At 39.1% G+C, this 16416-nt stretch overlaps 1 protein-coding gene across 3 annotated transcripts in view; it reads right to left on the bottom strand.

Moving 5' to 3' along the window:
* Positions 1-5236: 5236 nt before the first annotated feature.
* IPO8 (importin 8) overlaps positions 5237-16416 on the bottom strand; it is a 48842-nt gene continuing 37662 nt past the window's right edge. For 2 of the 3 annotated variants that reach the window (XM_063319136.1, XM_063319145.1), the window contains 4 exons: positions 11670-11875; positions 9968-10201; positions 9186-9302; positions 5237-8487 (listed from right to left, as the gene is read on the bottom strand). In XM_063319136.1, coding sequence (XP_063175206.1) covers positions 8480-8487; positions 9186-9302; positions 9968-10201; positions 11670-11875 — 565 coding nt within the window. In that variant the 3' untranslated portion in view covers positions 5237-8479. Of the gene's footprint in view, positions 8488-8674; positions 8677-9185; positions 9303-9967; positions 10202-11669; positions 11876-16416 lie in introns of all 3 variants that reach the window. The other variant, XM_063319154.1, reaches the window with a different exon arrangement.

Consider the following 16416-nt stretch of genomic DNA (forward strand, 5'->3'; position numbering starts at 1 on the left):
GTCCCCCAGCCTGGTGGCCCAGACAGCCCTGGGTTCTGAGATCAGCCATACTTACAGATCAGGGGAGCGTGATGGGGAAGTATTAGCAACCTCCTTCCCTCAGTCCTACCTTCATGAGATCAGTAAACCTTTTGATTAACAATACAATGGGATAAATATTCTGTAATTGAACATTAGGAGCAGTAACTCTTCCTTGGAGGAATCTCCATGCTTGCTCTTCCACTGGAATCAGTGCTCAGGGGACTTCTTTTGCATGGCTTCTCTCTTGTCCAGGCTGGGGTTTTTCCCCCCCACAATGATGCAGACAGATCCTGTCAGTCTGTCTTCAAAACAGTAATGTAAATAGAGAAATTGAGCTAATCATGCCATTCACCCTAACTGAGTTGATTCCTGTTTGTCAGAATTCAACAACTATGATCCTTGTTGTACTGAGGAACTAGACTCCATATATCTGTAATCTTATATATATATCATATATATATCATAATGATATATGTATATCATATATACTGATATGACCTTTCCAGGCTCTCTCTCTCTATTTTACTCTGAATCTCATTTATATGACTAGGGAGAGTTTTCCTGATGTGCACACAAATCCATGTAGCTTGAGCTCTGCCAGAAAAAAACATAAGTTCAGCAGGAAACTGCATGGGATTGGTTGAAGTCCCAGTGATTTAATGAAACAGGTAATTAAATTATTTAAATTATTCATTTATCATACCTGACAAAAAGAGAAAGCAAACACTAATCATCTTTTCACGACCACTGGGGACCAACCAAAAGTAATTATCATATTAAGAGATTTGGGGTTAGAATTCAGCTTAAGAATGTGATTCCAGCTAAAAGATCAACGCTTTGTCAGAGGGCAGGAGGCGGCATAGGAGCCGTGTATTTACTTCGGTAAAAAATACACTCTCTAGAGCCTGTTAAAAGTGGCAATCACAACCTCTAACTTCACAACTGATCCAGCATGTTTGTTAATACCTGCAGAGAGGCTATAAGCTTCCCAACACCCCGATACACGGAACAGATGATACTGCAAGTCACCTGGAGTTCTGCTCCCACATCATCAGGTTCACCTCAAAGCCTCAAGAGGAATGAGCACTCTGGATGACAATCATCACCTGAGAACCATTTTTCTACAGAAGAGTTCATCCTACCAAGCAACCCACACAAGATACAATTAAACAATGTCACTGTTAGACAGATTAAAATTGCAGCTCAATAGAGGAACTCACTGTTACTAAGCAATTTCATAAATTAAGCATGTTCTGGCAGAGCTTCTCTGGAAGGTATTAGCAGTGATCCAAACACTAGGACCTAGCAAATTTCTTGGGTGAAATCCTGCCTCCATTAGAGCCAATGGCAAAACTCCCAGGCACTTCTACAGAGCCAGAATTTTAATATCTCATGCCAGATGCAACACACTGCTATGGCCTTGGGCAAACTACACTAACTCAACCTCCCCAGTTATAAAAATGGGCCACTAACCATTGGTCTTGGAGATACCGTGGGGGATTCACAGAAGTGCCCCAAACAGGAACGGGCACGCATTATCAATCAGTGCAATTTGGCAAACAGGCTACTTCAGCAACTCACCATCAGGAACGCTGATCCACTGATACAAGTTGAAGTTGATCCACTGATACAAATACCAGGCTGCAGTTTCAGCAGGATTAATCTCTTGTCCTGTGGAGGCCTGGCAAAACTATCTTCTGTATGAACTCCATACACAGAAGACTGGCCCAAGCTCTGGTGCAATCCCCTCTCTCAGGACTGCGAGATGACTATCTTCACTATTTTGATATTTTGAGAATTGTATTTGGATGATCCGTAACGGTCTTATCTACATCAAACATCATCTATGTTCTTTTGCAGGCAAAGCATGCATGTGAACAGTTGCCTTCACAAGTCTGAGATTAACAAACCCACACTGCTACACAAACGCACATATTAACTCTGGGTAACACACACATTTGTTTAAAATTAGATCTGGGGTGTTCTTGCAAATAGGTTTTATGGCTGTATGAAGAGAGGCTATAAAATGAGATTGGTCTCCTTGGTAGGTGGCAAGTTACATTTTTTTTAAGAAATATTATTCCTCCCATATAAATGCACAACAGATGTAACATTCGACCTAAGCAATAAGATTTATTACTATTTATAAAGCAAATTCAGCACAGCTTAAGGGAACACTGTACAGAATTCTTTAAGCTAGGAAGAGGTTCTTCTTGTCATCGATGCATGTTTTCCATTTGTCAATTCTTGCCCTCAAAGCCAACACAGAGTTTAGTATTTTAGGCTTCTTACAAAGGCGATGATCCTGCAATTCCATCTGCTAATATAGCACATAGTAGTCTCCTTCTTGTCACTGCAGGCATGGGCTCATATCTTTTTTAGTTTCAAAAGAAATCTGCATGGCCTCTTTGGTCTCTTTTTGAGCCTAAAAAGATTAGAGGTGATTTACAATACGCATACTACCAATAGCACATCCCATCAAAAGCTATTCCACACATTGTTTGGCAATTACAGCTGTGATTAAGGAATAGAGTCTCACTTATATTGTCTTGTACTCATTTCTTTACCTCGTGCACTTTTGTGTAAATATTTATTGTTTCATGTTTTCTTCAGAGGCCATAGTTCTTCCATTTTCTAAAAATAACCTGCTTATGCATAGTCTTCTCTTTTCAAAGCACTGTTCTTTCTTTTGTTAAGTTAATGTCTGTGCATACAAAGAAAGTAGTGAAAGAGGGATATGTGCAACTTTTTGCTAACAAACACATTGAAAATATCTAAAAATGAGGAACAATTGTTGGATAAACACCTTAAATGGTAAACAGTCCTATGAAAAATCAATAGGCCTACATGTCATGTAGTAATTTTGTGTAAGGGCAAGAAACCTGAAAATGAAAACATACCTGGACATAATATTAAAACCTTATTTCAAGAAAACACTCATTTTTGTTGCTCAACAGCTTCAAGTACTAAGTCATTTTTCAGTTTTTGCATTTCACTTCATCTAACATAATCCTGGATGGCCCAGCAGGCAGCCCCTGACCAACGCTCTCCGTTCATCTCAGGTGAATCCTGGAGCTGACTCCGTTGCATTCACATTGGGGAAATCAATGCATCTGAAAGTTCACCTCCTACCCCACCACGCACTTAGCCTAGGACTTAAACTGGGGAACCTCTATACAGACTATGAAGACAATCCTAGCATTAATATACTGCTTTCACCTCATTTTTTTCTGATATGGGTAACTACCAGCTTGTAACCAAATTGCTTTCTGATCCTGAGTCCAAAGCATCGCACAAAATTTGGGTCTGCCCAAGAAGTCAAGCACATTCTCTTCCTGGAGAAAGGCACGAGACAAAAGTTCTTGGACACTCCTCTAGAAGATCCAGGCAAAATCTGGATCACTGCAGATCTGAGATCATATCAAACACCTGACCTAAATTTAAATGGATGTTTTCCTGTTTCCTACATCATCACAGTTATAAATGCCTGCATATTCTCTCTGAACTGCTCTTCCCCAAAAGTCATTAGTCGGGGAAGTAGCTGATCAGTTAGCTCCCTAGCTATACAGCACTTTAAGCAGCCCTTTGGTAGAAGGTATGCTGAGAGTCTTTAAAAAAGGCTGTAATCCCACTGAGTGTCTCCTGTTGGTGATCGCACATCAGCCAGGACAAGAGGTTCCTTGACTTTTTAAAGGGATGCATCTGTTCCTGCCAGAGAAAAATCACATTTAGTCTTTACCTTTCATTAACGCTGTCAGATTCCAGGTACTGATATCCACACAGATGTTGCATATTCTATTTAAAAGTATCTGATTGTATTTGCAGTGAATATTATGAATATGAATATTACAGGCCAGGGAAGTTTCTACCTGTCTAGTGCACAACCACTGATTTAGTTCTCTTTCGTTTTACACTGGTTTTGTCTGGATTGTTGTACAAAAGAAACAGCAGTGGAAGAGGTGTCAAAAGCAAGCGGCTTGGCCTGTTCATACATCTCCTTTATGATACAGCTTTATGCTAAGGCTTTCTAGTATCTGCAATAGTGTCTGGCACACTGGGAACATCCACTTCTACTGTATCACATCCATTTGGGGTAAGACTTGACATTCAAGAGACAAGAGGGCTATTTTCTCTCATAACGCCAAGAAGTTCTTAGCCATGTCTGCTGTAATATGCTTTGCTGCAATGAGGGAAACATGATTCTCTGTCCACCTGCAAAGATACAGAGTGTCTTGGACTTGAAGAATCTCCTCAGCCAAAGGCAGAGATCCTTGAGGAACTGACCACCAGACTGTCAAACATTATCAAAAGATTGGCAAGGGCATATCTCAGAACTGGGACTGGGAACTCCATTACATAGTGTATTTTTGTCTGTCCTTTGAGGAAATTTCAGTACAAGGTGTAGGGATTTCAAAGTACCCATATTAAGAGGTAAATTACAGAAAGACTCCTCTCAAACCTCAGACACAAGTGAGGGGCTTTTGTAGTTCTGTATCATCTGCATACATCAAACAAGAAACTGTTCTACAGATACAAATGCAATGGATAGATTGCATTGCTTCAAGAACAACAGGATTTTAAAAAAAATTGTTTAAGCTTTACCTTTTCAGATACTTTGAATATCCCCTGAAATATCTGGTAACATAGTGGTTGGCAAAGGGAAGGAAAGGAGGGAAGAAAAAAGGCTTTTGGAATTATTCTGGAAACAAAAGACGGTTAATCATTCACGTTGTCTACAATTCCTTTGGCTCACAAAAGTCTCAAGACAGACTCTTGCTTTATATTAAAAAACAAAAGTAATAAATTAAAATCCTCTACTGTCCTACCTTCTCTCTTCTACAATGTACGATGGAATCCAGAGTCACAAACTGCCTGGACTTCATAGGCAAGGGCATGTCCTGAAGCAGTTCATTTCATGTCTCCCTGACACACCGCAGGCAACCTTTCCCCTTTAAGCGAAGAATCTCACAGTATCATTTTGTGTAACATTCTTTACATATTTCGACTTACACTCCCAATGCACATTTGTTTCAATCAGACTGTGCACACGTAGGTTTTCTGGGAGATCTGCTGGGCTTTTTGGTTTTCTTTTAACTTTTTCTTTAGCTTGATATTCTGCACTCTTTCTGAAGCTGGCCATTTTGATTAAAGATTTTGCTTTGTTATGAAAGCAAACCAAGTACTTCAACTTTGAAAGAGAGAGAGCAAAAAGAAGCAGCCAAAACAAGTGGTGATTCTTATTTTCCTTTTAAGAGTGACAAAACAGCATATGCAATTCAATACCCAAGATCAGTTAATTGTATCTGAAACAGCAGCTTACCATGTAAGTTAACATTTGCTATGATTATAACCTATACAATGCTAATTTCCTATGTAAAGCCCCTCTGGTGCCCACATGAGTCACCTTCACACTTTGGGAACATGGGCATGGGGCAACACAGGTCACCGGTTATCAGCCTCTGTTTTATTTTACGATACATTCATGATTCTCTGTAATTCCAACAGCAAATACATCATGCTTGGTTGGCCAATGCTGGTATCTGATATTCCATGATTACCTTGGCTTCAAAGTGAGACAGTAATGCACATTTGTGTTACTCTCCCTTTAATGCAGTACAAAGCTGGACACAGCTCAGAAAGAAATCCCTAAAATCCATTACCTATTTATGATCATGTACAAATGGATATTTATCATGTTAAAAGAGAACCATATGTTAAAGTGGAGGCTAGAGCCCAATACATCTTTTTGGATGAAATCCCTTTTCAAAAAAAGGAATAAAATAATTAACATTTGCTTTTGCCAGTAGAAACATTTGCTCATGAATCTCCTGGGAAGGTAAGGGCATTTAACCTTTTTACATGCCATCCCTTCAGACATCTCTGACCCCCACTGCAAAACAGACAACAAAGATTCCCGACTCCACGCTGCTGATTAAACCCCTTGTAAGAAACATCTGGATGAAATTTTCTTGGCAGTTGATTTGAAAATTATACAAGAAGTACAAGAAGCAGAACTAGGGAGCAGCCATAGTTCAGCTGAGTCACACAAAGATGATGCTATGTAAATGCAGATTTTTCCTTGAACGCGTTAACTCCTAAATATTAGTTTGTGACTGTGCAAGCAACCTCATTAGCACAAGGAAAATAAATCCCTCTTCTACTCTGCATGCCAGCGTAGAGAAGGCAAATAGACTTTGAAAGAAACTCAACTGGATAATATCAATTTTTAAAATAAAATAATAAAAGGCTTAAACAGTTTACCTGCCTAATACTTAACTTTAATTGTCAGGTAAGAGAGAAGTTGTCATCGTTAACTTCCAAAAAAACATTTCTTAAATTTAATTTCAAAAGCTTCTATGGTTTCTGAGAAACTCATCAAAAAGCTGGAAGTAATGTCTTCCTACTATCTCAGTCAATACACCCCCAGGCCTAAATTAGCAAAAGTGACCTATAATTTTCATGGCCTGACATTCAAAATAAAGGACGTCCCAGTGCTCTGCTGCTTAAGCTTAAAAAGCCTGTCCAGTGCAGCTTAATATATTGTTCCGTTTCGGAAATACAGACCCTGGAACTCTCACAGTTTTCCGTATGTGCAACAGATCTAGAAGTGAGAAATTTTCACTGTTGCTATTAAGTGAGTAGCAGCAGCAAAAAATCTACACAAACCAGGCCAACTTTACACTGCAGCTGCTATGCGTGGAAAAAAAATAAAAAGAAGCAGCAATAGGGAACAGCACCAGAGAGAATGTGACACAAAGGTGCAGGAAAAAGAAAAGCAGTGGGGAATCTTCTGCCCACATCTGCCAGGCTGAGAAAATTCGAGGGGATGGGGCAAGGAATGGGCAGAGACACTTTGGCCTTTTCCAGAAGTCAAGGCGTAAAGCACCTCAGACTTATCTAACTGAATTATAATTACTCTGACATATAAAAAAAAATTAAAGTGTTATCACAGTTCAGAGCCAGCAATCTGTAATTTGCTATAGTTGTTGAAAATTTGATGGGGTATGGGAAGGGCTTTGACTTCTCAGCTGGGGCACTGATCTGAAAAAATACATGTGTGCTTAAAATTGATTGGTAAATATTTTTAAGTCATAAAGAAATTAACACATAGATACAAAATCTGATCTAAACATTTTATCTCCAATCCAAACTTCACATTCTAAAGCACCCCTGCTTATTTTGGCTACACCACTGCGATTCCAATAGATCTAAAGTAGGGGCGCCTATTCAAATTAGTACTGCTATCAGTTTCTCACTAAATGAACATATACACCAATGCTTTGTTATATGTGTTTCAACTTATGAGAAACCACGCTTTGAAATTTAGAAAAAATCTGGCAGATAATGAAATTTCAGCATGGGACAAGAACAGCCAAATGGAATGCAGACCAGAAATTTGATCAGAGGTGTAAGAGTAAGAAGAAATAAGTTTGGAGCTGTTTTTCTTCTATCAAGATAAAATATTGTAAATATTTTGTACCACATTATTCAGTACTACCACTGGAATGGTAATGAATGAATAAAACCAGAAAAGAGGTTTAAAAAATCCCAAGTAAAATCCAATATTCATCAAAAATACTGGAAATAAAAAGTTGTCATGTAGAACATCTACATGCAAGGGCCACACTACTTGTCCAGGCAGGAGGTAATATCAGTGTAGATTTAGGGTAACCACCTGCCACGCGTTCCATTGTAACTCAAGTGAGTTGATTTCATAGCTGAGAGAAATAGTTTAAGACTAAGTGCATCAAGGGAAAATCTGCAATTTTATTAAGACTCTTTGATGTAACCAGTGTATGCTTTGCAACTCCATCAGACACCTCCCTCTACACACTTGGTCTGTACCAAATAGGGAAGATGAGATATTTAGAATCCTGCAATGTGTATGCAACCAACAAACAATTAAACCAAGTAGTAAAAAGCAGGTGACAGGAAAACACGGAACCAAGGCTTACAGTGTATCAAGAAATGTCCTTACACTTAAAAAATTATAATGCACTCCAAAATCCACTTGTTCAGGCAATCCATGTACAACAGAAGGCACTGTTATCCATATGAATCTATCAATTCTGCACAGCAAAAACCTGAGAAGTGCAACTCAATCAGATGCAGCCTGGCCCCTCCCAGTCATTCAGGTTCCTCGAGGACAAATGTTTCCTTTCAGTCCATCAAATTATAAAAACATCACAAGAATTTGTACATTACAGTAGCTGGTTAGAAAGAGCATTCTGGTGGGAGAAGCACACTGCTATTTTTCAGAAAACCTTCAGCAGCATTAAATTACTCTCCCCTGTCTCTCAGAAGTCATGATGATGTCAAGAAAATGTAATGATGAGACCCTTCCCAATGACCTTTGTAGCTGATCCTTCAGTTGCCACCAGGAGTACTTCCAGCAAAATTAAAGGCTGTGATCAGTCCTTTGTTGTCAAATGTGTAGCCACTTTCTTGGACTATTGTCTTAAGTCCCTAGAATTCAGAGGGGAAAAGCATATGAAAAAGTCTATAGAGAACGCTTTTGCCAGAGACACTACAGCTCAGCTAAGAATGCAACGTTGTGGAGAAAATTCTTATTTGAGTCAAAATTTCATTCCTTAAATGCAGTGACAGTAATAAATTACACCCAGATTTTCTCTAAATGCATAAACACACACACCTCTACAACAGAGCTGAGAAATTAATCCTCTGCAGAATCTGTCTGTTACACTATCCTGCGTGCTTTTTGAATAAATTTGAACTTATTTTCCATGATGCAAGCTTTCTAAACATCTAAAACCTCACACTGACTGTGAAAGCAACGTTAGCAGTTAAAAAGTTACAAAACTATTAAACACACAATAATCTATAGTAATCTTCATCAAATGCCTGGCTGACAGCTAGATAGTACCTTAATTTGCTCTTCATTCCAAATGTCAGATTGTGCAAAACTAGTTCGCACCCTGTTCAAACAGCAGCACATGTCAATGAGAAGGCAATTAATTAGAAGCAACAGTAATCTCTCTGAATAACACACAATTCCAGGCAAGGGATAATATAAGTGCAATATCTTACTCATGCTTCTCAGGAAACGTTAATTAGCACAAAGATTTATTCTCTCTGCTGTTACAAATCACATGCAGTTCCAAGATCCCTGCAACAGATAAAATGGCCCCAGAGAAGTGACTCACCTGCAGCATTGCGCCGGTGTTCTGCTAATGTATGAATTTCCTGCAGCTGTTTCTTCTGATCCTCGCTCAACAGTGCTGTCAGCGAATGGTACCAGGCTGCATCTCGGCTCTGCACCGCTGTCAGAACAGGAGTGGATGAAAAGTGGTTATCAGGTTACCTTGCAACTTAATTTCAGTAGAACAAAATGAAACACATGGAATCCCTGGTTGGTTTTAAAACAGAATTTGCACTGCAAAACAGGTTCAGTATTCCTGTTAGTCTTCTTAGCACAGAACCCCCACTGTAATAGAGGCAATTCATCTCGGGGAACTTAATTACATCCTCTGCTTTCTGAAACAGAAAGTTGACCATGTGGCCATTATTCATGGACAATGATCAAGTGAATCTTCTCATTTAAAACGCATATCAAAACTAAAAGCAACAGGATTAGTCAAATGGGAAAGGGAGAAAATAATTTCTCCATCATGATTTTAACATCTAGGAAGTGACAAATATTTCTATATATAGGAGTCCCTCTAGTGACTGAGTCCCACTAATTTAGGTTGTGATTTAGAAGTTCTGAAAGAGAACATGAAGAAAATTAATCTCTGGCTGTATTTGCTACCGTTTAGTACTTGTAAGCCAAAAAATCTTAGGATTAACTTTAGACAGAAAGATCACATCTTCAGTTTCAATAATCTAAATTATTACTTGTAACAAAGAAAAGGGCTTTTCCCGGTGAGGACCATAAACATCTCCAAACGATTTCATCATATCATTCTGCCAAGAAGCAAATACATACCTAAAAGTGCTTGTGTAAAAAACTGGTATTCATCAACACCATTTTCAAGGTCAATAGGTGTGCTGAACCCTTCAAGGGCAGTCTCTTCCAGTGCTTCTTCATCCCAGTCATCATCATCATCATCCTCCTCCTCTTCCTCACCACCACCACCACCATCACCTCCTCCTCCATTATGTTTCTCTTGGACTGCCAGGCTCAATTCATTTGTCTCCTCCTCATCACTCAGTATCTCTTCTGGAAAAGCATTGATGTGTTTTGTAAAACAAGGTTTAAAAAGTATAAGAAAACAATGACTTATGAATGAAGAACAATTAATAAATCTACGTTCTGGCTGGAAAGGGGACTCTCTGTTAACACCCTTCCACCAAAATCTTAGAATTGGAAAAATGAGGCTGCTAAAATGTTTCCTACATTCAAGATCAGTTAAACTTTTGTTTCTAAGCACACCTGGGGAACGTGAAACTGCTGCCTTTTTTCTTCCCTCATTTATGCAGTCGTTGTGCAATTATAAGATCCAAAAATGTTTAGGAAATGTGTCTTTGACAAAGTGCTCCATCGCTGTGCTTTTTAGATTATGAACAAATAGAGACTTGCATAGACTTCCGAAATTGACACAAAACAAAGAGAAAAGCAGATGCAGACCACATGTCTGCCTGCCGTTCTTCATAGCGCTCCTTTATTTGAGTAAACTTAAAATAGCACCATTCACTTAGCTTTACTTTCTATTCCACTTATGAAACAACTATTACATCTTGAATTAAATGTAACTCCAACATGCAATTATAAACACTGCTATTTTTTACTGAAGGAAAAGTATTTCCAACTTACAATCAAGATAAAAAAAATCCCCCTCCAATTTCAAACCTTCAGCTCTTTCTGTGTTAACATTTTAGAAAGAATAAACATGGCTATATCTGCAACAAGCAGGGACTGAATCAAATGAAAGAGATTTAAAAACTACCGTGCTGTTTCCATACTGTAATCCTATGCATTGAGAAGAATTCTGTAATTCCATTACAGAAAATCACGTGTGAAATTTGAGTGGATTACATAATCTGCTTACATCCAATCTAATTTTCAGACCTCAAACTATCTATCTCCTGTTCCAAGTCAAATACAGCCACACTTAACTGCCTGCACTGCTGTGTAAAATTCACTCCCCACAATTCCCTCCACAAGGTATTCTTTGATGTTTTTTCTCTTCTGGCAGACACAGCAGTAAGAGGTCTGTCTACTCCAGGAACCTCAGCTGTCTCAAACTCCACTTTGCAAATCACTTTCCATTTGGGCAAAGACGACTTGCTAGGATTTCCTTCAAAGTTCAAGAAAACAAGTCTTTCAAACAGTTGAGTACTAGGAACAGCTTCTTTCCAGGAATCAAGAATACAACCAGTGCAGTCCTGGCAACCTCCTGCTGCCTATGTGAGAAGACAAAGCACGTTCCAACCCACAAGATTGGACTTGCAAGTTTTATTGTTACTCTTAAACCAATACTGCCCTTTCACGAAGCGTTAGCTGTTATGCATTGAAATGTTTTGATTATATTTTGGGAAGAAATATCAATTCCTAAGATGATCTTTCAAGCACCCAGTAAACTGAGTTATTTCCAGCAGATTAATGAGTTTTAAGAATGAACCGCAATTTCTTTCCTTTAAATTAAACCCAGACAAAAACCACAATGTGAAAAGGGGAGACACTTTACCATTATCTTCTGCAACGTGTTTTTCACGTTTAGCATGATCCTCAGGTTCTGTGAGTTCTCGTGAGGTGCGAACTTGTTTTAAGCCCAGGAAGAGGAGGAGGATTGAAGGGACAATCTGGGCAGCCACAGCATCCACTGTAGGCGGTCGGTTCTGCAATTCCATTAGGATGCTCAGTCCTATTATACACATCTTTCTGTCATGGCGTCTGAAACAACATACACTTGTTAGACAAAAAACAGATTTTCACTGCAAGGATATGTAGTGTCCTGGCACTTGACGTGGCAGAAGACAATGTCACAGAGACTATGTTCAAAGCTCCTAAACATATTATTTACTTTGCTTTGAATGCAAGTCCCCCACTGGAAAGGGCTTGTCCAATAACAATTAAATACCTTTCAAGCACAGGTCAAATTCCTGGAACAACTGTTTCTGATTACCAAATGCAAAGTTTGTAATGCTAAATAAATACTGTTTAATAATTATGTAGAATATCTTGTCTTCAATAAAGCATTTGATACAGATTATCATCATTAAATAGGATGGAAAATTAATTTGCCTTGGCTTCGACAGCAGTACTGTTGCAGGAATTGAAATTAGCAAAAAGACTATTAGTGAAGAGTAATGATAAGCAGGAATGCAGTGAATTGCAGGGTGCATTTATGGAGTGCCACAAGGCAAGCTGTATTTAAACATGTTTATTATACACCCAATTTCCGACACTAACTTGAGACACAGTGCTAACTCCAGTGAAAGCAGAGAAATAATTTCGCTGTATCAAGAATAACTGGCAGTACACTCAAACAGGGAACTTGCAAATGAGTAGATCTCCAGTAAAACAAACAAACTATACATAATTCAAGGGAAAGAAAATAATGAAATTAGTAGCAGAAAGATTTTTATGTGACCATGGCCAGGAAACTAGCTAGGAGCCTATGCTCTTAAAAATAAGAATTGATTTTCACTTCCAGAAACAGAAGTTATTTGCAAACAAGACAGGGAAAAATTCTCTAACTGCCTCTGCAGTTACTCTTTGGTTCTCCTTTACTGGAAACACCAGTAGTTTTCAACTCTTCTCTAACATTACGGTATTTTTCTATTAAGGGCTTGAGAGGAGCTTGTTTTGTTTGAACTATTCAACCTGATGCTGACAGCTTCTGTGCAAGCCTTCTGCAGGACAAGCAGTTCCAGCAAAAAGTTTCAGTAAGACCTACAGAAACCAAGCAAACCCCCAGAGTCGGAAGAAAATGGCCATCCTCCAGACTCTCAGTAGATACTTCCATTACTGAATCAGTTTTACTTTGAAATGAAGAGGATAAAAAAAGGAGAGAGAAGAAACCAATGAGATGCGTACCACAGACTGTAATAAAGCTTACAGGGGAACAGCCAGCAGCTCAATCCACCACTTCAAAAATTGCTGCAGAAATACAATTTTAAAAGTGCTTACAATTTCATTACCAAACATGCCATACAACATGCTACTGAACTATGATATTCTTTAAGTAATACAAGTGACCACATATTAGAGCTTTCTGACCTTTACATGTGCTTAAACAAGACTGGGGATCTGGAGGGATTTCATTACACCTCCCACGTTGTTCATCTTGTTAGGGCTTAGTGAAGTGATTCCATTCTCAGTAGTTGACAACAACAATAAGTTATATATGACCACGCGTAACATTATGATCACAGAAGACCTTCCAAGAAAAACAAAGTCACCTAGCATATCAAATAACACACTCTGTCACGTTGGGTTTGGCTGCTCCATTACACGTGTTGAAAAATGCACCAAAATGCAAGTAGGCAAAGAGTGTCCTTCCATCATTGCTCCCTGCAATACTTTATTTTCAGAAGGAATGGGGCACAAAAGAGGACATATAAACCAATCAAAGAAACTGAGCGAGGGGAACAGGGTCTGCTTTCACAATAAAAAAAAAAAATTAAACCCCTTACTCCTGCCAGTTTATCTATGTTGAAAACAAGCTCATCACCATTTGCTCTCATGCCAACACTGTGAAGACCAAAATCCAAGCTAAAGATGATGCTACCTATGAATGAAGCATAGCTTTTTTGGGAGAGTTGTCCTTACTGTAAGTATGAAAGGAAAGAACTTTCTCTACCTCCTCTCCCTGCCAGCATCTTAATCCAAATTTGACCAAAGCTCTGAAATCTATGCTCAAGACTTCTCTCCCACATCTTGACACTGGAAAGGCATGAAATTTCTTCAAGTCCCAAATGTATAACGAAGCAATTTCAGTGTACATCCACCAGAGTAGTTAAAGACACTTGGCATTACCTTTTATAATACATTTGAAAAAGCTACCGTTACACAATGCCAATTGCAGAACACAACAGAGTGAAAAGTAAAAAAATCTCTAGTAATTAGTGGCTTCGCTTCATACTAAACTACCTTTCTGGACAGCAAGCAAAAGTGCAAGAATCAAGCATTGCTGTTTAAAGGGAGTCATCATTAGGAAGCAGCCCAAATGGCCAAAAATACAGCATATTTGTCATGCTCCATTTTCAAGCTTCTAAGCAGAGACGTTGTAAGAATGAACACGTCTTCAGAATATGCATGTTATTAGAAGACCCAGCAGGACAGCAGAAATCCAGGCATCAAGCTATCTTTAATGAACCTCAGCCAGAAGGAGACTTGTTTCTTCCACCTGCCAGCAGACAAACAGCAGGACAAGCATCCGCCTTGCCTGAAGTTCAGCATTCTATTACGCCCCAGATGTATCAAGTACCCACAGGACTGAACAAGAAAAACATAGTTCTATGTCATTTGCATATTTTTGTAATGGCAAATAATGGTTTGAGGACTATTCCTTTGCATTCAAAAGGATCATTATTTCAGCACCCTTCCGTCTGCGTGAGGGAGCCTGGATAAAACTCTCCTTCGTGCTTTGTCCTTGGAGATCCATGCTTATTTGCTCAGCGGCACAGAATGGTCCTCCCTAACAATCACAGACTCTGCTTGCTCTCTCAACGGTGTATCAAGCCTGGAGTGCTAAACATGCGACACATGGCAGTGCAGTGCATAACTCCCAGGCAAGTCTATTTTTAACAAGCTGTGTGTGGTCTTCATAATCTGCAGGACCTTTTCTTGCTAATAAACTTCCTTCCAATACAGGACAAAAAGATCTAAGAATCTTCTGTATTTTAAACTGAGCTGAAAGGATTTCAAAGGGAAATCACAAAGCCTTTTCTTTACTGCGTTGCTGTGCTCCTTTATGTGAGGATCAGGTTGCTTTCTATTACATCAGTCCAGTTCCTGGACAAACTGCAAATGATTAGCCATTTCCTTCCAGTTGCAAAGTTGGAACTGACCCCATTTTCCTATATAAGATTGGGATTTTATATACAATTCTGACAAAACTAGAATTTCTAACTATTTAAACTCCTACCAAATAAATCCCCCTAGCTTCTAAAAAAAAAAAATAATAAATCACTCAGGGTCTTTTTTTGAAGCAAGTTAGATTTTCCTTTCACCCTAGTTTCCACAGAAGAAATTTTAGTATAAGAGTATGCATAAGTCATGCAGAAGTCTCACTCAAATTTCAGGCTGTCAGGGAAAAGGTGGAAAGCAATAAGGAACAAATGTTTCTACAAACGGTTTTTCAGTCTCTTGCTCTTAGTCAATTTGAAGTTATTGTAGAAAACATTTAGAAATAAATAAATACCATATAATGTGGTACATGGGCATTATGGGCACACATGCACAAATATGTAATATCCACAATGACATACTGGATTTATGCACAGTCTTACACTGAGTTCTGAGCTCTCCTTGCCTGGGTAATTTTTAACATTCCAAATTTCTAATCAGTTTTAAATAGTTTCCATGTTTTTAATGACACGGAAGAGCAGTTACTTATCTTACCATAACTGCTTTTCCCCCTGAAGATGTATTATTCCCACGCATTCCATCTCATCTGTTCACAAGTGCTGCTCAAGAAATACTGCATTCTTTTGGCAAACATGGTTGACTCCAGCCTGAGAGCATGCAGACGCACACAACCCCACACACTCCTGGAAGAGCGCGTTCTGTGGATACTAGGACTTCACAGGAACAGAAGAAGGACAGAGGGGTGTGAGATTTACGTGGAGAAAGCATCTTGAAGAGTCACTGTTACCAGTAAGTCACAGATTTCCTGCATGGCTGACAATGAAATGGCAGTAAGATTCACCTGGTCCTTCACACCTGGAGGTGGATCTACTTCGATCTTCTCCGGTTTCTCTAGGATCTGTGAGTCTTCCAACTGATTTGAATTTAAGCCTAAAACTGCCTCTTGATGGAAAGCAATCTAACTGTAAACCAGTGCAGCAGTGAACGATGGCTGGTGAGAAAAAGGACTGTTCAAATTAGAGTGCCTGCGCCTGCCTTCACTGATGAAGTCTGCAGAGGTGGACCCAAGAAAGGGTTTCAAGAAAGCCAGATTTTGTTTGCATTTCTGTCTTTTCCTGTTCAGTTAGGCCTCTGAATATCTGGCTGCTTTTCAGATGATGACCCTTTACTACCCTTACTAAAACAAATGGTCTTCTAGAAGCAATACTATCCTGAGGGAAAGGAACTCCCTTGCATCACATCACAGTGCCTGACAAGCAGTACTACAGCAAAACCCCTACACCTGGAAGCCTCATACTGAGGAGACAGCGCTGAAGGAAAAGCGGGGTTTGGATTTAAGCTGTATTACAGATATTTATTTCACTGCTGGTAGCAGCAGATCAAAGAGATACATTTTAACC

The sequence above is a fragment of the Chroicocephalus ridibundus genome, chromosome 1, assembly GCF_963924245.1.
Source record: "Chroicocephalus ridibundus chromosome 1, bChrRid1.1, whole genome shotgun sequence".
Classification (NCBI taxonomy): Eukaryota; Metazoa; Chordata; class Aves; order Charadriiformes; family Laridae; genus Chroicocephalus; species Chroicocephalus ridibundus.